Here is a 23827-nt window from a genome sequence, read left to right as displayed (position 1 = left end):
AGTCAGTGTCCATATGACAAATTTCTGCATGATATGGATAGAATGTATTCAGATAACCTCCACTTTTTCTACCTTCACTTTACACATGAAGAAATATTTTTATCACACCCATCGTTCTGTTTCAGATTGACATTGCATTTTGAAATGTACCAATTTAGATATATTTAAGCATGAAATTAAAGTGTCTACTCAATATAAATTACTGAAACTATTATGTTTAATAAATGAATCAGCATTGTGTGTCTTTGTTTTTTTTTTAGACATGAAGCATATGGTCAGCAGTATGGAGGACAAGGACCACCTTCAGGGCAACCACCATATGGAGGGCACCAACCAGGAATGTATCCTCAACAAGTAAGGCTATAGGAATAGTTAATTAAAGAATATTGTAAAAGTAAACATTTTTACTGTTCGTATATCCATTTATTGTAATATAAGTGTTTAAATATGGCAAAAATCCTAAATTAAATAATAGCTTATGTGTAAGATTTGAATTTCCTTATGGATAAAATGACATCCATTGAGCTCAGTCGGGCAGATATAACATTTGGTGCAGCAGTGCAGGGAGTATGTGTGGCAGTTCACAAGGTCACTCTCTAAAAGAACACTCTAGCCAAAACTGATGCATTATGGTTGCATGTTTTTTAACCCCTTTCTGACATTAGACGTACTATCCCGTCGAGGTGGTATGGGCCCATATGACCACCGACGGGATAGTACGTCTAACGCGATCAGCCGCGCTCACGGGGGGGGAGCGTGGCCGAGTGTCAACTGACTATCACAGCTGACATCTGGCACTATGTGCCAGGAGCGGTCACGGACCACTCCTGGCCCATTAACCCCCAGAAAACTGCAATCAAACATGATCGCAGCGTTCTGGCGGCATAGGGAAGCATCGCACAGGGAGGGGGCTCCCTGCGTGCTTTCCTGAGACCCTCAGAGCAACGCGATGTGATCGCGTTGCTCCGAGCGTCTCCTCGGTCCTCCCTGCAGGCCCTGGATCCAAGATGGCCGCTGGGCTCCTTCCGGGTCCTGCAGGGAGGTGGCTTGCAAGCGCCTGCTCAGAGCAGGTGCCGGCAAGCCTCCTGCAGTGACTGTCAGATCGCTGATCTGACACTTTTGATCGCTGATCTGACACCTTGCCTTGCAAAGTGTCAGATCAGCGATCTGACACTTAACCATGATGTCCCACACTGGGACAAAGTAAAAAAGTAAAAAAAAAAAATAAATAATCTAAATAAATAAAATAAAAAAAAATATTGTTCCAATAAATATACTTATGTAAATAAAAAAATAAAAAAGTACACATATTTAGTATCGCCGTGTCCATAACGACCTAACCTATAAAACTGTCCCCACTAGTTAACCCCTTCAGTGAACACCGTAAAAAAAAGAAAAGAAACTAGGCAAAAAACAAAATCTTTTATCAACATACCGGTGAACAAAAAGTGGAATAACACGCGATCAAAAAGACAGATATAAATAAACATAAATAGTCAGCTCACCTGGAAATCTGCCACCTCTCATCTGTTCCTGCACGGAGGTAGGAGCACACAGTCCACAGGAAAAAATATGATAACACGTCAGGAATAACGCTGCCACTCCATGAATTTTTTATGCCTGATGCTGTGCAATACTTTTTGAGTGGTTTACCATTATTTATATTTTAAATATGAAGAATTAAATAAGAATTTTTACTTGAATTTCCTGCTGGACTTATCGTATTTTTTCCTATAAATAAACACTGTACCACCGAAAACGTCATCTTGTCCCACAAAAAATGAGCCGCCATCCAGCGTCATCAGCAAAAAAATAAAAAAGTTATAGCCTTCAGAATAAAGCTATGCAAAAATAATTTTTTTCTATAAAATATTTTTTATTGTATAAAAGCGCCAAAACATAAAAAAATATAAATAAGGTATCACTGTAATTGTACTGATCCGAAGAATAAAACTGCTTTATCAATTTTACCAAACGAGGAAAGGTATAAACGCCCCCCCCAAAAGAAATTCACTAATTGCTGTTTTTTGTTTATTCTGCCTAACAAAAATCGGAATAAAAAGCGATAAAAAAAGTCATGTGCCCGAAAATTATACCAATAAAAACATGAGCTCGTCCTGCCAAAAACAAGCTCTCACATGACTCTGTGGACCAAAATATGGAAAAATTATAGCTCTCAGAATGTGGTAATGCAAAAAATATTTTTTGCAATAAAAAGCATCTTTTAGTGTGTGACAACTGCCAAACATAAAAACCCTCTATAAATAGTAAATCAAACCCCCCATTATCACCCACTTAGTTAGGAAAAAATAATAAAATAAAAAAATGTATTTATTTCCATATTCCCATTAGGGTTAGGGTTGGGGCCAAAGATAAGGTTGGGGCTAAAGTTAGAGGTGGGGCTAAAGTTAGGGTTAGGGTTGAGGCTAAAGTTAGGGTTGGGGCTAAAGTTAGGGTTGGGGCTAAGGTTGGGGCTAGAGTGGAAAAATCGTAGATTCGCAGGCATAAGTTCCATAGTTCTGCCTGCTAGCCTTGTTCCACTCTTTTTTTTTATTTTAAAAATTCTCCAAACCCCCCAAAAAATTTATACAGTCTGTTATGTCAGGCTGAGACCTTGTGTATTGGTGGTGGAAGAATCGTAGCTTCGCAGGCATACGTTCCATAGTTCTGTCTTCTAGCTTTGATCCACTTTTTTTTTAAATTCTCAAAAGAAAACAACCCAATATTATACAGTCTATTATGTCAGGCTGAGGCCTGTAGTATCTATGGTGGAAAAATCGTAGCTTCGTAGGCATAAGTTCCATAGTTCTGTCTGATAGCCTTGTTCCACTTTTTTTTTTTAAATGATCCAAAAACCAATACAAAATTTATACGGTCTGTTACGTCAGGCTGAGGCCTGTTGTATTTGTGGTGGAAAAATCATAGCTTCGCAGGCATAAGTTTCATAGTTCTGTCTGCTAGCGTTGTTGTACTCATTTTTAATTTTTTGCCAAATTTCACATACAACAGAAAAAAAAATTAGACAGCTGGTTATCTCTGGCTGCGGCTTGGTGTATCGGTGGTGGAAAAATCGTAGCTTCGCAGGCATAAGTTTCATAGTTCTGTCTGCAAGCCTTGTTCCACTTTAAAAAAAAAAAAAAAAAATTATCCTAAAACCAAAAAAAAATGTATACAGTCTGTCATGTCAGGCTGAGGCCTGTTGTATCTGTGGTGGAAAAATCGTATTTTCGCAGGCATACGTATCATAGTTCTGTGTGCTAGCCTTGTTCTGCTTCTTTTTTTTTTCAAAAATTCACCAAAAAACAAAAAATATTTTATACAGTCTGCAATCTATGGCTGCTGCCTGGTATGTCTGTGGTGGAAAAATCGTAGTTTTGCAGGAATACGTAGCATAGTTCGGTGTGCTAGCCTTGAGCTACTCTTTTTTTTTCAAAATTTCACATACAACAGAAAGAATAATTATACAGTCTGTTATCTGTGGCTGCGGCCTGTTGTATCTGTGTTGGAAAAATCGTAGCTTTGAAGGCATCAGATATAATTTTGCTCCAAATAGATACATTTGTGTTGAGCTTTTGAAATAGTTCAGTAGTCCATTTAAAATGGGCAAGGCAAGGGGCAAGGGATGGGGAAGTGGACGTGATGCTGATGGTGCATGCAGAGGACGAGGCCGTGGCCAAGCTGAAAGTGGGCCACAACTAAGACCCACATCTTCTCGCTCGACCTTCCTGTCCCAGTTTCTAGGGGATTGCAGCACACAACTCTATTGAAGCCAGATCAGTGTGAAATGGTTGCTGGTTGGATAGCGGATAATGCTTCCTGTCACTTAGCCACCACCACAACCTTCCACACGGTCAAGTCTGAGTAGCCGTGAGTGTGGACCAGATATTCCTCACCCTGATCCTCCTTCCTCCCACCATGCCGAGTGCCCTGAGACAACTGATCCCACACTTGGACACTCCAAAGAGCTATTCAGTTTTCCCCTTCAAGATTCCGTACTCCGGCCGGTCAACTTGAAGTGGGGCCAGATGAGATCATTGCATGTAGCGATGCACAAAGCTTTGACCAGCCACGGTCACACGAAGGTGATGATGGGAAAGTGTCACAAGAGGTGGACTATGATGAGACACAATTGCCAGAAAGTCAGAAGGAGGAGCAGGGTGCGGATGTGGAAAACGAGGTGTTGGATGACATAGTAACTGACCCAACCTGGCAGGAGGACATGCAGAGCAAGGACAGCAGCACACATGGGGAAGGAGGCATATAACCCCAACAGGCAGGAAGAAGCAGTGTGTTGGCCACAGACAGAAGGCGTGCATCCGTTCCCGGTAACACCAACATGAGGGAAGTTGCCATTCCAACTGTTCAATCTTCCCGAGTCTTGTTATTTTTTAAAGACTCTGCCGATAACCCCAAACAGGCCATTTCAGCACCTCCCATGCCTGCATCAGCAGGGGTAGCAAAACTGAAGCTTTCCGCAACCTGATGGTGGCGGCTGTCCCAAGGTACTCGGATCACAGTCGCCACTATTTCTCCCGGTGTGCTGTACAGGCATTATACCAGCATGTGTCCCACAACATTACCCGTGCCCTCAACATAGCTGTTACTGGGAAAGTCCACCTAACCACAGACACGTGGACAAGTGCTTGTGGGCAGGGATGGTATATCTCACTGATGGCACACTGGGTTAACAGAGTGGAAGCCAGGACCCAGTTGGACTGTGGAATGGAACACATCCTCCCCACGCCGAGGATAGCGGGCCCTACTTCAATCAGGGTTATCCCCACAGTCTACAGCTCCTGCACTGCCTCCATCTCTGAAATCAACACATAGTCAGAAGCTGGAAGCACTGCAGCACTGCCTCAGCCAAGTGGCAACAGGCTGTGCTGAAGATAATCTGCATAGGTGACAAACCGCACAATGAGAAGAGTTGTGGACAGCGCCGAAAGAGCAGTCAGATATTTGGATGACACCGCTGAACTTACAGCCAGGTATAGTCATGTGTGACAATGGCAGGAACCTGGTGGTGGCTCTGAGGCAAGGTGAGCACACACACGTACCTTGCCTGGCCCATGTGCTTAACCTCGTGGTTCAACATTTTCTGAAAAGCTACCCAGACCTGCCGGATCTGCTAGTGAAAGTATACCATCTGTCTGCCCATTTTAGAAAGTCAGCTACAGCTTCTGCCACCCTTGCCATGCTTTCAGCAGCGTTTGCAGCTTCCAGCTCACCAACTGATGTGTCATGTCCCCACGTGTTGGAACTCTACTCTGCATATGTTGGAAAGGATTTGTGAGCATAAGAGGGCAGTTGTTGACTACCAACAGCAACAAGGCTGTTGATATTCAGTTCAGACTCCACACATAAGACCTCAGGAGTGGACATGGATGTCAGACAGGTGTACCATCCCACAAAACTTTGAGGACTGCACCAAGATGATGAGCAGCGATGATGCCATAATTAGCATCACCATCCCGCTTCTCAGCATTCTAAAACCTCTCTGCTCACAATTAAAGAGGATGCATTGCAGGCAGAGCACTAAGACAAGGAACAAGGAACCATACAGGGGGACTACACTTAGCCCAGCCTCATGTCTTCCCAATGTGGATTGGTAGGCAATGAGGAGGAGGAAGAACAGGAGCTATTTTCATGCGATATAGATGGTACTACAAGCACAGCTGTCATACCGTCTGTTCAGCGGGGATGGCCTGAGGACAGGGAGAAGAAAGATGATGATGAGGAGGAGGAGGACAGCATGGTCAGTCGTCCTGTTGGTGAGGACACAGAAGTCTTGCCTGTTAGCAGTCTGGCATGCATAGCTGACTTTATGTTGCTGCGTTTCACGTGACCCTCGCATTATAAAATTTTTTGGTGACACTCATTACTGGTTGGTGACACTTCTAGACCCATGCTACAAGGAGAACTTTCAGTCTCTTCTGCCAGAGGCAGAGATGTGTACTAAAATGTTGCAGAACCAGAGGGCCCTTGTAGCGGAATTACTTAAAAAAATTCCCATGTGAGAACGCTGGCAGCAGACATTAGAGTTTGTTGTACAACCAAGAAGTCCAAGTGAGAGAGACAGAAGTACAATCCTGCTCAGGCAGGAGAACAATGGCAAAGTTCTGGGACAGTTTTTTCAGACCCTCCCATCGTGCCGGCACAGAGGCAAGGGGTGCTGTCACAAGAAGTGCAAAGTTTGGGAAGATGCTCAGGGAGTACCTTCCAGATTGTACAAACGTCCTCCTTGATTCCTCTGTGCCTTTTAATTATTGGGTATCCAAGCTGGACACGTGGCATGAACTGGCTCTCTATGCCTTGGAGGTCCTTGCCTGCCCTGCTGCTAGTGATCTGTCAGAGAGGGTTTTTAGTGCCGCTAGTGGAATTTTAACACATAAGCGCATCCGCCTGTCAACTGACAATGCTGACAGGCTGACTCATAAAAATGAACAAGAGCTGGATTGGGCAAGATTTCTGTACACCACCAAGTGAAAGCAGTGAAATATAACCTCTAATACATTGTCTTTTTTTTTGGAGGTGTATTGTCATGCACCTCTCCCCAACCACACATGGCTATCTGCTTCCTGATTTTTGTCTGTTTGGTGTTATCCTCCTCCTTATGCTCATCATCCACAACTAGTACAACACCAGGGTGAACGTATTCTGTGATGCAAAAATCACTCAATATTTGTGCAAGGGTGTTTTTCTGATGCCCGTTACTAATTAGAAACCAAAATAAACTCCCCAGAAGGAACTGTCATCAAAATGAGATGTACGTATATTTTTCCCCATATTTTCTTATATATTCCAGTTTTAATATTTCTGCACCGTCCTTTTATGACCCAGTGTATACCTCTACAATATGAAAATACTGAAATACCATTATATATTATTTTTTTATATCCCTGTCTCTGAGCTGTTACTAGGAACAAACATATCTCATTGGACACAATCTGGCATCATACTGTATATATGAACCTGTGTTCGCCCCTCCCTTTTGTTATTTACTTTCATCGGTGGATTGACATCTTTTTTGCTTTTTTTTAGATTTCAGTATGATTTATCTTTATGTCTCCTCATTCTCCACCACTAGATCACCAGGCTTAATGTATTCTGTACCTCTACAGGCAGTCCAATTTTTGGCAAAGGTGTCTATGATGCACATAGTATATTTTTTAAAAATGTATCCCCCTTGGGGAAATGTTTGTCAGCCCATGCACTGCGTGTATGAGCATTACAAGTCTAGGAGACACACTCCTTTACATTGGGCCTAGTTTTTCATGGGGCCTTCAGCAATGTCTCCTCATTTTCCACCACTAGATCACCACGCTTAACGTGTTCTGTGCTCCTACAGGCAGTCCAATTTTTGCCAAGCCTGCCTATGATGTCCATAAAAGATTTTTAAAAAAGGTACCCCCCACGGTGAAATGTTTCTCTGTCCATGCACTTCATTACAAGCCTAGTAGACTCGCTCCTTATCATTGGGGCTAGTTTTTAATTGTGCTAGTTGGGCAGGGGAGTCTATGTGCACATATCCACATAACTGCAAGTCTTGCAGGCACTGTATACATCAAAAGGCTCCATTACTGTCTGCTGCTGTGTATTTTATATGTACCTAGCTGCAGTTATCTGTGGATTCTTTTTTTTTTTTTTTTAAGATTATACCTGTTCATTTTGTTATAAAGCAAGCCATAGCACCCTTTTTTCAACATTTATTTGCTTGGTCACGCTGCAGACGACAGCCATGTCATTGCAATACAAGAGCGTTAAAATATAATTTTTACCTATTTTTTGGGGGGGCCCAGGCATCAGATGTGAGTGAGCCTAACAATCTGTTGTGTTTTGTGGGGTACTATCTAATATTTTGTAGTGTCTTATAACATTTTTGGACACCACTTTGCTGCCCCAAAAAACTTTAGCTGGCCCAAAAAAATTAGCTACAGTTGTTATATTACTTTGTGTTGTACGCCATACGCATCACGCATCGCATATCATTGCGCTAAATATGTTAAAATTCTAGTACTCCAATTTTATTTTTGGGTGTCATAGCCAACTTTTTGACAAAATTTTAGTGTGCCAAAAAAAAGGCCACATTTTGATCAGTCTGTTATCTCTGGCTGACGCCTGGTGTATCAGTGGTGTCAAAATCCATGCTTTACAGGCGTACGTTGCATTCTTCTGTCTGCTACCTTTGGTCTACTCAGTATTTATTGTTTTAAAAAATAATAATAAAAAATACTATACAGTCTTTTATCTTCGTCACATGCCTGGTGTATCTGTGGTGTAAAAATCTTCTGTTTGCAGGCATACGTTGCTTTTTTTCTGTCTGCTAGCCTTGGTGTACTCAGTATTTATTGTTTTACAAAAAAAAATTAAGAAAATGTTTACAGTCTGTTATGTCATGCTGAGGCCTGGTGTATCTGTGGTAGAAAAATCCTTGCTTCACAGGCATAAGTTGCATAGTTCTTTCTGCTAGCCTTGTTCAACTCATTTTTGTTTGTTTTTTCTTCAAAAAATCAGAAAAAAAAAATTATACAGTCTGTTATGTCACGCTGAGGCCTGGTGTATCTGTGGTGGAAAAATCGTTGCATAGTTCTGTCTGCTAGCCTTGTTCTACTCTTTTTTCTTTTTTCAAAAAATTCACCAAAAGCACCCCAATAAAGTCCTCAACTTCAACGAACACCACCCAGTTCATCTTGATGTGCATTTGCTGTGTGATCTTGAATGGGTTCTGCAGAAGAGCATTCGCCGCGTCCTAATTTCTTCGGGTGAAAAAGAGCAGCCAATTATTCATATCTCAGGGGCTGATCAGGACGGGAACCCTCTGCTCTCGCAACCAATCAGCAAACTGAGGATTATATTCAGCAGATTTGTCTTTTTGCATGATTTATTTCCAGAGGTGCTATTCTCCCTTCGAACTGTAGCAGTATCGAAATTCAGCCCCCAGTCACGTAGCTCTTTCTGAATGCTCTCATCCTTGTGTAACTAGTTAATGAACTTCCCAACTTGCCGTTCCCTCTGTTCTGGTGGTAAGTGGGTGTGAACTGCCAGGTCTTTCATGACATTGAAGTTGTTTCTCATTCTGTCGGTCAGACCTGTTAGGTTACCGATCTCTGGCACCAGTGAAGTGATGGCCGGGGGACCACCAAGGGGCAGGAAGACAACTGTACACAAGATGAGGTGCAAACAACAAAGGGTAGATTTATTGGAAGGCAAGGAATGAAGTGGATGAGGAAGATGCAAACAGGGGTATGCAATGGCAAAAGATAATTTACAAGAGTTATATTCTTTAGCTTGTTCGTAAAATAGCACGGTGTTCCAATCTGTTACAGACTCAATATATGTCACACAAGTAAATGCAAACAATAAACAAATATCAGAATTCTGATGTGCATCATCAATGGTGAATTCACTTAACATATATCAAATGCAATGCATGTGCATATAAGTATACATCACCACCTATGCATTAGTCCATGGACAACTGCACCCTTGGACGGGTGTCCCTACGCTATCCACCATCATCATCAGGTGATGTGTACGCTTTACAAACAGCTTTAATATGCTATTACTATTTCTAATTGGCTTGGTGTCATTTTGAATTGCGATGTTTGGCATTGTTCCTTGCAATTTGACACCGTAGAACTCTCCTGTATGTATGTATTATCTGGGTAGGGTTACTCCGTACCTGGGGCTCAGCGTGATGTCGGTGACGCTTTTTATCATCTGTTTGGCCCTTCTATGCACTTTTGGTTTGGTGTTTTAACGATTGTTTGTATTAATAAAGTAATTTTTATATTTGGATTCATGACTGCCTGAGGTTCTTCTTTCCTGTTCTTAAACAATAAACAAAGAATGATGCTACTATACGTAAAACCTCCCTGGCCTTTACTAAGTAGGTCTCACGGCTGCCTTGTTCTGACTATTGAAGCCTACACTAGGCCCTGACATGTGCACAAAACAGGAACAAACTCACGGTGATGTTGGGGACTCAGATACAGTCCTGTGGGGCCCCCAACAGTCTAGTACAGTGGTGCGCATGGCTTTCTGTCAGCTCCGTGAAACGTGGTCTTCTCCTTGCTTCTGGGTCCTGGAGGTGCTCCTTGAAACTGTAAATCCCTTTCTCGGTATTTCCGTGGCTCTTCGACCTAACACAGGACAGCCACCCTCGCTGCACCCGGAAAAGTCAAAAGTGAAATCTCACAAGTCCACCCGTTACAGGCTGGGGGTGCTCTCTTGGAGTTATATCAGGACACAGTTAGTTATTATTAAGGTTGAAGGAAGACTTTAAGTCCATCTAGTTCAACCCATAGCCTAACCTAACATGCCCTAACAGTTCTCCTCTCTTGCAGCTATCAGCACAATGTTCTCTCTGCAGCAGCCTCAGCTCACACATGCTGTTCAGGCTCCACCCATGCCATCTGCACAGTCCAGTTCATTCACACAGTCTATTGCAGGGGAGAAGCAGAACATTCCATCCTTCCAGACAAGAGGGGGTGCAGTCTCTTAAAATAACAGCGTGTTCCTTACTGTCCATAACAGCACCACCCTCCTACATGCCTCCCTTCTTAATGATGGTCGTCCTCGGCCATCACAGCATCAAGGTCAAAGTGTAATGAAGGAACGTGAAATCATGAAACAGCACCTACAGAGGAGGCAACAAAGTTGTAAAAACAGACAGAGCACACTATTCTACATATCGGACTGGTGGAACCTCTGCATTAGACCTCTAGGATCTCCGAAGCTTTTGGCTGTCAGGCAATGCTTGACTATCTTCCAGAGGAACACTTGCTGCAGGAGTCATTGTGGGCTCTTGTCTGGTCAAATCCTCACATGGCGGTACTGGTACATCCATAGCATTACCGTCTCTGTGTGGCTGAGGACCCCCTACTGTGTCAGGAACGGTCCACCACTCGTCATCGATTTCACCATCAGGCATGACAGATTCAGGAAGTGGAGTAGCACCTTCAGGCGACAATGGCGTAGAACAGACCTTGACGGGCAGGGCTGCAGCATATTTCTGTGAAGTACTCTAGGGGCGGACACCCCACTCTCAATTTGCACCTTGTAGACAGGGCTGTTAGTATACACTCGCTCGATTACTCTGTAAGGCTGTACTTCCCATCTCTCACTTAGTTTTCCCTTGGGGCGTTTCTCTCTGACTAATACTCGGTCGCCGTAACTCTTGAGTCGGTTTGCGGCCCGTATGTTCTTTTTCTTGCAGCTGCTGACCTGCCAACCACCGTATCGTTTGTAATCATTGCTGATGCTCTTTCACCCATGAGGTGACAGTTCGCTCCATCAGCTCCTCTGGCTGTTACAAATTCAGCTCAATGATCTCTCGTCCAGCTCTTCCAAACAGCAGTAGATAGGGGGCATAACCCGTGGTGGAGAGGACCCGATTGTTGTAGGTCCAGATCAACTCTGGCAGGTAGTCTGGCCAACACTCCTTCTTATCCTCCTCCAATGTTCTCAGCATTTGAAGTAAGGTTCGGTTGAAGCGTTCACATGCTCCGTTACCTTGAGGGTGGTAAGGGGTGGTCCGGGACCGCTCGATGCAATACATACGATACAGTTTTTCCATCACCTTGCCTTGGAAACATGCGCCTTGGTCGGAGTGGATGCTCTTTGGGCACCCATACACCCGGATGAAGTCTTGACAGATGTCTCACGCCGTCGATTCCGCAGTCTGATCTTTAGTCGGGGTGACTACTACGAACTTAGTTAAATGATCGGTCATCACCAAACAGTACTGTAGCCCCCGGGCCAAGTATCCAACGAGGAGATAGTCGATCATCAAGATTTCTAGTGGTTCCTTAGTTTGTATGGTCTGGATTGGTGCCCTCTGTTTGGTACTCTTAATGAGATCACATACTCGACATTGCCTGCAAACCTCTTGCACCACAGACTCCAACCGGGGGCAATACACATACCGCTGTAACCATTGGTAGGTCTTTGTGGGGCTGAAGTGAGCTTCAAATTTGTGGGCTTCTTTAGCTACTTCTTGAGCCATTCTTCCTGGGATGACCACCTGCCACCTTAGGGCTCATTACCACTGGCGAGGAAAACGGACGAGTGCAATCCGATAAAAAATTGGATTGCACTCGGACCAATGTTATTCAATAGGTGTCTTTTCATTTGCGATTTTTTTCTCAGCCGAAATCGGACTGAGAAAAAAATCGCAGCATGCTGCGATTTGCTGCGAGTCTCGGACGAGACTCGCCAATGCAAGTCAATGGGTGCGAGAAAAAAATCGCACAGCACTCGCACCATGCAAGTTCTGTCCAATTTTTACGCACTGGTGTCCTTTGAAAAGCCGGTAATTCAGCGCGGTGTACAGTAAAATCACACTGACAGGTTAGAATAGAGTAGATATATACACATAGAATAGGTATATATACATATATATATGTCAGTGAGACACCTATATATGTATATTTATATTTAATGCAGCGCAAGATAGCATTAAAGCCGCTAATTCAATTGCCGGCTTTTCATTTCTCCTTCCCAAACCCGACAGGATATGAGACATGGTTTACATACAGTAAACCATCTCATATCCCCCTTTTTTTTGCATATTCCACTCTACTGTTAGTAGTGTGTATGTGCAAAATTTCGGCGCTGTAGCTATTAAATTTAAGGGTTAAATCGCGGAAAAAATTGGCGTGGGCTCCTGCGCAATTTTCTCCGCCAGAGTAGTAAAGCCAGTGACTGACGGCAGATATTAATAGCCAGGAGAGGGTCCATGGTTATTGGCCCCCCCGTGGCTAAAAACATCTGCCCCCAGCCACCCCAGAAAAGGCACACCTGGAAGATGCGCCTATTCTGGCACTTGGCCACTCTCTTCCCACTCCCGTGTAGCGGTGGGATATGGGGTAATGAAGGGTTAATGCCACCTTGCTATTGTAAGGTGACATTAAGCCAGATTAATAATGGAGAGGCGTCAATTATGACACCTATCCATTATTAAACCAATTGTATGAAAGGGTTAAAAAAAACACACACACATGATTAAAAAGTATTTTAATGAAATAAACACACAGGTTGTTTTAATATTTTATTGCTCTCTCAATCCATGTGATGACCCTCGCTTGGAAAAATAATAAACCAACAATATACATACCTTCAGATGACCTGTCACGTCCCACGAGGTAATCCATCTGAAGGGGTTAAAATATTTTACAAGCAGGAGCCCTGCTATAATGCAGCTGTGCTCGTGCTTGTAAGCCCCGGGGAATGAAGGAAATGTAGGTCAATGACCTATAGTTACCTTCAGTCACGGTGATGCGCCCCCTGGTGGATGTCCTCATGAACAGCAGCCTGGGAACTTTTTCCCACGCTCGAGGTCATATGAGGACAACCAGCAGGGGGCGCATCACCGCGACTGAAGGTAACTATAGGTCATTGACCTACATTTCCTTCATTCCCCGGGGCTTACAAGCACGAGCACAGCTGCATTATAGCAGGGCTCCTGCTTGTAAAATATTTTAACCCCTTCAGATGGATTACCTCGTGGGACGTGACAGTTCATCAGAGAGGGTATGTATATTGTTGGTTTATTATTTTTCCAAGCGAGGGTCATCACATGGATTGAGAGAGCAATAAAATATTAAAACAACCTGTGTGTTTATTTCATTAAAATACTTTTTAATCATGTGTGTGTGTTTTTTTTAACCCTTTCATACAATTGGATTAATAATGGATAGGTGTCATAATTGACGCCTGTCCATTATTAATCTGGCTTAATGTCACCTTACAATAGCAAGGTGGCATTAACCCTTTATTACCCCATATCCCACCGCTACACGGGAGTGGGAAGAGAGTGGCCAAGTGCCAGAATAGGCGCATCTTCCAGATGTGCCTTTTCTGGGGTGGCTGGGGGCAGATGTTTGTAGCCAGGGGGGGCCAATAACCATGGACCCTCTCCTGGCTATTAATATCTGCCGTCAGTCACTGGCTTTACCGCTCTGGCGGAGAAAATTGCACGGGAGCCCACGCCAATTTTTTCCACAATTTAACCCTTTAATTTCATAGCTAGAGCCCCCAAATTTGACACACAGACACTTGTTACATTATTGAAGAGGAATATGTAATAAAAGACGGGATATGAGATGGTTTACTGTATGTAAACCATGTCTCATATCCTGTCAGGTTTGTGAAGGAGAAGGATAAAGCCGGCAATTGAATTAGTGGCTTTTATGCTATCTAGCGCTGCATTAAAAATAAATATACATATATAGGTGTCTCACTGACATATATATATGTATATATACCTATTCTATGTGTATATATCTACTCTATTCTAACCTGTCAGTGTGATTTTACTGTACAAAGCGCTGACTTGCTGGCTTTTCAAAGGACACCGGTGCGTAAAAATTGGACAGCAATACGGATGTCATACGGATGTCAGACGGATGTTGCGATAAAAAATCGCATGACACTCGCATGACACTCGCATGATTTTCCTCCATTTTTTCGGTCCGTTAATCGGACCGATTTCTCTCTCGCCAGTGGAAATGAGCCCTTACTTCCATATCTTTTGGCTGTTGTCTCTTACAATATAGCACTGACTCTCGCACTTCCAGTCTATCCAACTGGTGTACCACACTCTTCATTTCAGAGTCCCGATCATCTCTCTCTTGTTTGCCAGGCATCCGCTTCTGAGTTACCCAGCATTTCATCTGTCTCAGCCCTTCGTCTTCATCCTGAACATGTCCCCATTCCTCATTGGTTCTCTCCAGGGACCGGGTAATGCGCAGGCCTCCCTTCTTGACTGGGCCGCAACCACTGTGGGTTAAATTCACGAAAGTCCGGGGTTTCCTCCTCTTCGAGTTGCTCATCGAGATCCCCCGCTGTAGTCTCTACAGTCATTCTTGACAGCCCATCAGCATTTGCATTTTCGGTAGCAGAGCGATAACGGATGGTAAAGTCAAATTTGGTTAGGCGAGCCGCCCACCCTTGTTCTAAGGCTCCCAATTTAGCATTCTCAAGGTGGGCCAGGGGATTATTGTTTGTTCAAACTTGAATCTTGGTACCTGTCAGGAAGCCCGCAAACTTATCTGTCATGGCCCACACCAGGGCCATGAGCTCTAACCAGAAGGAGCTGTAATTGTGAGGGTTTCTTTCGCTGTCTCGCAGAGACATGCCACCAAATCCATCCACCTCCTTTCTCTGCACCTCCGCTAACACTTCTTGCAATGCTGTTGCATACTGAGAAATTCCTTATTCCCGCTGCAGCCTAGAGAAAAATTTGGCACGAAGGTGTCCAGTGCTAGCAGTCTCGCCGTAGATCTCTTCCAGGAACTTCACTAGCTCCTTCAGGGTACTGCGGGTGAGTTCTGGTTGTAGGCAGACATTTCTACAGGCTTCTTCTTCTAGGGCAGTTAAAGCAATGTCCACTTCAAGGTCTGGGCTGATGTTATAAATCTTCAGGGTGCTTTGCAGCCGGGATACCCAGTCGCAAAATGGTATATTATTGCCGTCAAACTTTGGTAGCACACTAAATATGGTGCCCATAGGGATAGTCTTTGCAAGGGTTCCACCAATGCCCACAGCATCTCCATTAACTGTGAAAATCAGACTGCACTCAGATGTCATCTGAGTGCAGTCCTATTGATAGATCTTTTGGAATACCTGGGGTGGACCCGCATATCCACGACAACGAACCTCCCAAGGGTGAGCTGACCAGGTAGACCACCCCCTATACAGGGAGCATTAGGGGCAGACCCAAGGGAGACTATTGCCGCAGAAGCTGGAACCCGGAGACAGGTAGTAGGAGGTAGAAAATAGAGAAGCTGGGCATAGGACGGACAGAGCGGGGTAACATGAAGTACAGTTAGGTAAGAGCTGGGTACAGGCGAGACCAAAGGAGCACTGCGAAGGGGAAGACACAAAGGAAGCAGGACAGGACAGAGACACCAGACTAACAGAGTATGGAGAGGACACTGGGAGGGCTGGAATGGACGAGGAGACAAGGAAGCCTGGGAGAGACAGAGAAGCTGAACTAAAAAAGCAGTAAAGCCGCACCCTATAATTATATAGTCTCTATGGACCTCAGGGCACATGTCCTCACCAGGGGGTCTATCCCAGATAGAACATCCAAATCCAAACTGAAGAAAAGGACAGCGCCACACCGGATAGTGAAAAGCAGCTCACATATTTATTCTGCCTCCTGCGGCAACGTTTCGGTGCGAAGACCTTTGTCAAGCCCTTGAGCTGCTTTTCACTATCCGGTGTAGCGCTGTCCTTTTCTTCAGAGAAGCTGAACTGGCTGGACAGAGTGGAGACTCAAAACAGGCAGTGCAAAGACAAAGGTGGACCTGAGTCACAGAAGCACAAATGACAGACAGGCAAGGAGCAGAGGAAGGAATCGCCTTATATACATGGAGTGCTGGAGGACTTCCGGATCACGGTCCTCCAGGATCACAGAGAGGAGATACAGAGCGCCTGTAAATCAGAAAGAGGAAGTGCTGGAGTGGGAGGTGCGCACGCACACCCGACGAGCACCAGGGAGCACAGAAGAATGAAGAAGAGGACGCCACCTGCAGGAGGAGCGCACCGCAGCGGGTAAGTATGAGCGGAAGGAGTGGCCGTGACATTAACATTAGCATTTCAGCCATTGCTGTCTGCTGCCTCCATCTTGGTGACAGTACCCTGCTCACAGCGCCACTTGAAGCGATGGCCGGGGTACGAGCAAGACTACTGTACACAAGATGAGGTGCAAACAACAAAGGGTAGAATTATTGGAAGGCAAGGAATGAAGTGGATGAGGAAGATGCAAACAGGAGTATGCTGTCACGGGAGTACTGGGTAGACTAAGGCTGGTTACCCGGGCCCCTGCGATTTCCCTTAGGCTAGGGAAACCCTGTCTGTCCCTTTCCCAGAAGTTACACTAAAGGTGTGCATGTCTGGGCCACCAGGCCTGACCCTGTCTCCTGTTTCAGCCCTAAGCTGAGACCACCACCCGCCACCCAGTGAAGAGACCACACACCAATCCCCACAGAAAGCACAGACAGGGAAAACTGAAAAACGCACCACGCCACAGACATACAGGAATACACTATAATGTGCACAGGGCAAAACAAATACAAATATAGGAAGGAGGAATATGACAAAGAATAATACACCACCAGATACGATATTCCTCCAACAAGACAACAACTCCAGACTGGATTCACTAAGCACAAAGCACAAGCTATAATCGGCGACGCCCAAAGTCCAGCGCGACTATTTAAAGGCCGTGGGCGTGACCCAGCTTCCAACCTGATTACCAGCTAGATTAACCCTGAGCAAGCTGGATAAAATCTAGCCGACGCCACTGAGCGTGTAGTGGACATAAGTGGAATTACTGCTGTCTGTCGGACGCCCTAGTGTGAACAGCGTCCAACATGACATATGCAATGGCAAAAGATAATTTACAAGAGTTATATTCTTTAGCTTGTCCGTAAAATAGCACGGTGCTCCAATCAAACAATAAACAAAGAATGATGCTACTCTACGTATAACCTCCCTGGCCTTTACTAAGTAGGCCTCATGGCTGCCGTGTTCTGGCTATTGAAGCCTACACTAGGCCCTGACATGTGCACAAAACAGGAACAAACTCACAGTGATGTTGGGGACTCAGATCTAGTTGCGGGGGCCCCCAACAGTCTAGTACGGTGGTGCGCATGGCTTTCTGTCAGCTCCGTGAAACGTGGTGGTCTCCTTGCTTCTGGATCCTGGAGGTGCTCCTGGAAACTGTAAATCCCTTTCTCGGTACCTTCATGGCTCCTCGAACTAACACAGGACAGCCACCCTCCTGTCATGAATCCCAATGGCTAGGGATAGCACAGGACAAGCAAAGTACAAATATATTACGGACGAGCTCTAGGGTGATGGAACCTGGGCTGACCGCTGCCCTACGCCTGACAAACGCAACTAGAGATAGCCAGGGAGCGTGCCTACGTTGGTTCTAGACGCCACGCACCAGCCTAAGAGCTAACTAGCACTGCAGAGAAAATAAAGACCTCACTTGCCTCCAGCGGAATGAACCCCAAAAGATATAGTTGCCCCCCACATGTATTGACGGTGAAATGAGAGGAAGGCACACACATAGAGATGATATATATAGTTTTAGCAAATTGAGGCCCGCTGTAAACTAGAAAGCAGAACGATACAAAAGGGGACTGAGCGGTCAGCAAAAAACCCTAATCAAAAAAACCATCCTGAGATTACAAGAACCCATGTGCCAACTCATGGCACATGGGGAGAACCTCTGTCCACTAGAGCTACCAGCTAGCATAGAGACATAATAAGCAAGCTGGACAAAAAACCAAACAACTGAAAATCAGCACTTAGCTTATCCTGAAAGATCTGGGAGCAGGTAGGCAGGAACCAAACAGAGCACATCTGAATACATTGATAGCCGGCAAGGGAAATGACAGAAAGGCCAGGTAAAATAGGAAACACCCAGCCACTGATGGACACGTGGAAACCAAAGGCCGCAACCCACCAAAGTCACCCAGTACCAGCAGTAACCACCAGAGGGAGCCCACAAACAGAATCCACAACACCCTCCCTGCAACCGGAAAAGTCAAAAGTCAATTCTCACAAGTCCACTCCATACAGGCTGGGGGTCCTCTTTTGCAGCTATCAGCACAAAGTTCTCTCTGCAGCAGCCTCATCTCACACATTGCTGTTCAGGCTCCACCCCTGCCATCTGCACAGTCCAGTTCATTCACACAGTCTATTGCAGGGGAGAAGCAGAACATTCCATCCTGCCAGACAAGGGGTTGCAGTCTCTTAAAGTAACAGCGTGTTCCTTACTGTCCATAACAGCACCACCCTCCTACACCAGTACGATGGCTCTTTCTGTGACTCCCAGCTTGGGCCTCCAGGGAATGTTCACGATTAGTGGATGGATCATATCTTTCACTTGTTCATTGTATTGGTTCTTATAGTCTTATAGTAGTCCAAAAAGCTGATCTCGCTTCCCTCTTCCTTAAAGGTGGACGCTGTGGTCATGTTCCAGGCGATCTCATCTATACGGTAGTTTTTAGTATTGGACTTGGTGAGGACGACTGTCCAATCAGCTCCTTACAGCAGGCGTCCTGGAACCCCTGAGGGCCACATGAGAAGTTGAAGCTGCTCATGATGTTGTGCAGAGTCTCGTTCCTGAGGACTTTATGGCTGATATCAATGCTCAACATGATGCTGGACTTGTACTGGAGGATGGAGGTGGAAAACCCCGGGCAAACCTCATGTTTGTTAATAAATCCCATATCCAGACCCTTTTTTGTTAACATTTTCATCTCCTTAATGTAGTCATCAGTCGGGTTTCTATAAAGTTTCTTATAAGTACAGGAATCACTCAGTAAGCAAATTGCTTCCTTATGAGAAGATTCTTGATCCAGAATAAGTACCCCCCCCCCTTTGTCAGCTGGACGGATAACCACTTCTTTATTATGTTGCAACATGACTACATTAAGGAGATGAAAACAAAAAAGGGTCTGGATATGGGATTTATTAACAAACACGAGTTCGAATTTATTAATTATGGACCTCCTAGATTGGCGGTGTTCTATTATTTACCCAAGATACATAAGGATACCGCCAAACCGCCTGGGAGACGAATTGTATCGGGTATCCAATGCTTGACAGCTAACATGTCCAAGTTGGTAGATTCTCATTTACAGTTGATTGTCCCACTTTTACCATCACATCTGAAGGACAGTACACACATTCTGCAGCTCTTACAAGAAGTAGAGTGGCAGAATGAGTATATTATGGGTACTGTTATGATCCTTAGTGGCTGAGGATCACAGAATGAACTAGCTAAGTTACTGAACATAGAACGAGCTCTAGGGAGGTGGTAACTGGACTGACCGCAAAACCTGATCCTAACCAAACACACTGAAGGTAGCCGGTGAACGTGCCTAAATTCCTGGACGTCTCGACGCAGCCTGAGAAACTTGCTACCCCTATAGAGAAAGTAAGACCTCACTTGCCTCAGAGAAATGACCCCAAAGATATAGTAAGCCCCCAACAAATATTAACGGTGAGGTAAGGGGAAAATACAAAACGTAGAAATGAAAACAGATTCAGCAAATGAGGCCCACTAATACTAGATAGCAGAAGACAGGCAGGGAACTGTGCGGTCAGTAAAAAACCCTATACAAGATATCCACGCTGATAATACAAGAACCCCCACACCAACTAATGGTGTGAGGGGAGAAACTCCGCCCCCTAGAGCTACCAGCAAGCAAGGAAATCACATATTAGCAAGCTGGACAAGGACAAGTAAATAACCAAGAAAAATATTGAACACTAATGAGCAAAAAATAACCAAACAGAAAACTTAGCTTCTCTTGGAGAGACTGATAGCGAAGGAATTCAGGAGGATCAAGATAGCACTGAATACATCGACAGCAGGCAAACACTGAAAGTCCAGGTGAGCTAAATAGGAAACCAGCTAACAGATAACGAGACAGCTGATCCGCCTCAGACCTGCAGAAAGACACAAAGAGCCACCAGAGGGAGCCCAAAGACAGCACTCACACAGTACCACTTGTGACCACAAGAGGGAGCCCAAAAACAGAGTTCCCAACAGGGTACCCTTGATATAACCTCACTTTATACGGTTATCGATCATAAAAAAGGATGTGAGGCTGCTAAGTATTTTTTAAACAAACTTTCTCAGGTTCCTCCAGAGCAAACTGAATTTTTATGTGAACTTATGCAGTTCATTTTAACTCATAATTATTTTTTATATAATTAGGACTACTACTCCCAGCAGTGGGGTACTGCTATGGGGACCAGGTTCACGCCTAGTTATGCTAACCTCTATGTGGGCAGTTGGGAAGAACAATTTATATACCCCGGGGGGGCATCTACGCGCGAACCTGGTCCTCTGGCGGCGTTTTATAGATGATATTGTTTTTATTTGGTCTGGTGGTTCGGATACTCTGAATCAATTTTTAATAGATATAAATAAAAATCAATATTTTTTAAAGTTTACTTCCACCACCAGTACCACTGAAATCAACCTAAATCAATCTAAAAAGACCTTAGGATTTTTATTGAGGATTCAAAAATCCAAACATGCACTTTCACGAAGCCAACTGATATAAACAGCTATATCCCCTTGGACAGCTGTCACCATCCCAGCTGGTTGCTTAACATTCCGAAGAGCCAGTTCATTAGGGTTCATCGGAATTGTTCTAGGCCTCAGGACTTTGAAATGGAAGCTAAAATATTAACAAACAAATTTTTGGAAAAAGGATATGATGGAGCAACTTTAGAAATTTCAAAAAAAAACAGCCCTGGCAAAATCTAGACAGGATCTTATTAACCCAATCCCTAGATCCAGAGACAACATGGATTCTATCCCTATTATAACAAGATATAACACCAACTCAAATATCCTTCGTAAAATAGTCAGGAAGCACTGGCACATTTTGAAAAATGGTAAAATTCTGGGTGATAGGATCACTAATCAGCCTCGCTTTGTATACAAAAGATCCCAAAACTTGGGAAACATGATTGCCCCCATGGTCCAGAAAAAATCCTTTTTAACACAATCCTCTTTTTTTCAAACCAAATTAAAGGGATTTTTTCCTGGCCATAAATGCAGTGTATGCAAACAGACCACCATTCAAAAATGTACAAATATTAAAAAAGGAGACAGGACTATTCAAATGAGGGACTTTATTACATGTTCCACCACAGGGGTAATTTACACCATAGAGTGCCCCTGTGGGAAATTATATGCGGGGAGGACAAAACGATCCTTAAAAACTAGGATCAGCGAACATATTCGCAATATTAAGAAGAAGTTTTTGGGTCATCCACTCTCTCAGCATTTTATTGAGTATCATGGTGGAAAGGCACGGCTGATGAAAGTACAAGGCATAGATACGGTATGTCGACACTGGAGAGGTGGGGACTATATTAGAGCCTTGTCGAGAGCAGAGACTAAATGGATTTTCACCTTGGATACCATCACACCAAGAGGATTAAATGTTGGCACGGAATTGTTTGGCTTTCAATAAATAGTTCAAATTATGAAGGGCTATATAAGGATCATTAGTACGGGGCAGGGATCATCCCTGAAGAAGGAGACAGTCGTCTCCGAAACACGTTGGACTTGATCCTTACTGCACTCCGTACTCACTTGCGGTCTCCGATAGCGGTCACGTGATCTCATACGTCGCGAAGGTCCTGCGCACCATCCGGATTCACCGCCGACACTCCACGCGGCACCAGCTTTGCAGGATCCCGCTTCATACCGGAGCTTAGTCTTAGGTGGCTGCTACCGGCTGGGGCAGCCACCTGCTTGGATAGTATACTATTACCCGGATTCATCTGGTTTACGAACGGCATGAATACAGCCTTCTATACCTTGGAAACCACTAATACTGAAGGTAGGAAGAGCTGTTTTTATTTCTCTCCATGGGTTATTTGCACCCACCAAGTGTTTTATAGCCTTTTGGTGACAATTAGGATTATTGGGACATTATATATATATATATATATATATATATATATATATATATATATATATATATATATTTTTTTTTTAAACTTTTTTTTGGTGTGGACTATATACTATCTCATTGTACCATCTGCTATTACCCAGCACGTACCCATATATACCGAGGTATATACTAAGTTCATATTTTAGATCAATGTTAATTATTAACTATTTTGTGTGGTATAACTATCTGGTTTAAGGGCATAGAGATTGAAAGTTTGAAAATTGATACATTTACAAACTTTTTGTAAAATTTTCATAAATAAACCCCAAACATATAAACCTAAATTTAACACTAATACAAAGTACAACATGTCATGAAAAAATATTCTCCAAATTACTTTAAATGTTGAAGCGTTTCACAGCTGTAACCTCAAAAAGTGACACTGGTCAAAATCGAAAAAAATTGCCTGGTCAGGAAGGTGAAAACAGGCTATGGGGAGAAAGGGTTAACACCACATTGCAGAAGCAAACGTTTTAGCTTGCTTACATTCCTTTTTGCGCAGACACTTGCCTTGCTGGTGTTTATACATAAGCAATGCAAAAGTTACCCCTGTTTGTGAAGTACCAATAGCTTTTTCTTTGCTAGTTAAAGAAGCACTAGCTTTTTACAAGCCATCAAAAAATGACTAATTTATTTAGGGAGTTAAAACAGTTGTCCTGTTTTGAGAGTCAAGAAGTAATGGCTTCTCAGCTTAGAGTGAGAAAATAATGTTTTGTTAGGGATTTATATTATATTTGCTGTTCTCAATGTCATTAAACAATTTCACAGGCTTTCTTATTAAAGGGAACCTGTCACCAAATTTATCATGTGTCAACTAAAACTATCACCTTATTCAGCGCCTGTGCTGCATTCCATAAATGCTTTTATAATCCACTGACTCCCCTTATATAACCCCCCCAAACATTTTAAATTTATCTCTCGCTGTATGATAATTCTGTCTGTCTGATCTGAGAGGCATCCATTCTGGTCTCTCTATCCCTCCACCGACTGCTGCTTGCCGTCATCCTGCTTTGATCCACATGGGTGACACCTACGTGAGATAAATCCCACTCATCCCAGGAAAATCGCAGTCTTGCTCTTAAGCTCTGTTTGCTTTATGCAATATGCTCTGCCCTACTGTGGGCAGAGCCAAAAACATCAGTACGCATGCATTGGCACAAGTCTTACCCGTTTACGTACGAGAACTATTTTGCCGCCATTGCTGTATGCATGGACACTGATGTTTTTGGCTCTGCCTGCAGTAAGGCAAAGCAAAGTGCCCAGCAAATTCTGTGCGCAGGTGTGGGATTTCACCCAGCTGTTTGGATGAGGCAGGAAGC

At 44.0% G+C, this 23827-nt stretch overlaps 1 protein-coding gene across 14 annotated transcripts in view; it reads left to right on the top strand.

Annotated features, from left to right (window-relative positions):
* Positions 1 to 23827, top strand: part of ARID1B (AT-rich interaction domain 1B) — a 1358614-nt gene that overhangs the window by 1159721 nt on the left and 175066 nt on the right. For all 14 annotated transcript variants that reach the window (XR_013221738.1, XM_077289055.1, XM_077289047.1 and 11 more), the window contains one exon: positions 261 to 354. Coding sequence is in view for 13 of the 14 variants with exons in the window: in XM_077289055.1 (XP_077145170.1) it covers positions 261 to 354 (94 nt within the window). In the remaining variant the exon portion in view is untranslated. The remainder of the gene's footprint in view (positions 1 to 260; positions 355 to 23827) is intronic.

The sequence above is a fragment of the Ranitomeya variabilis genome, chromosome 2 (assembly GCF_051348905.1).
Source record: "Ranitomeya variabilis isolate aRanVar5 chromosome 2, aRanVar5.hap1, whole genome shotgun sequence".
Taxonomy (NCBI): domain Eukaryota; kingdom Metazoa; phylum Chordata; class Amphibia; order Anura; family Dendrobatidae; genus Ranitomeya; species Ranitomeya variabilis.
This window is presented reverse-complemented; position numbering and strand designations above follow the sequence as displayed.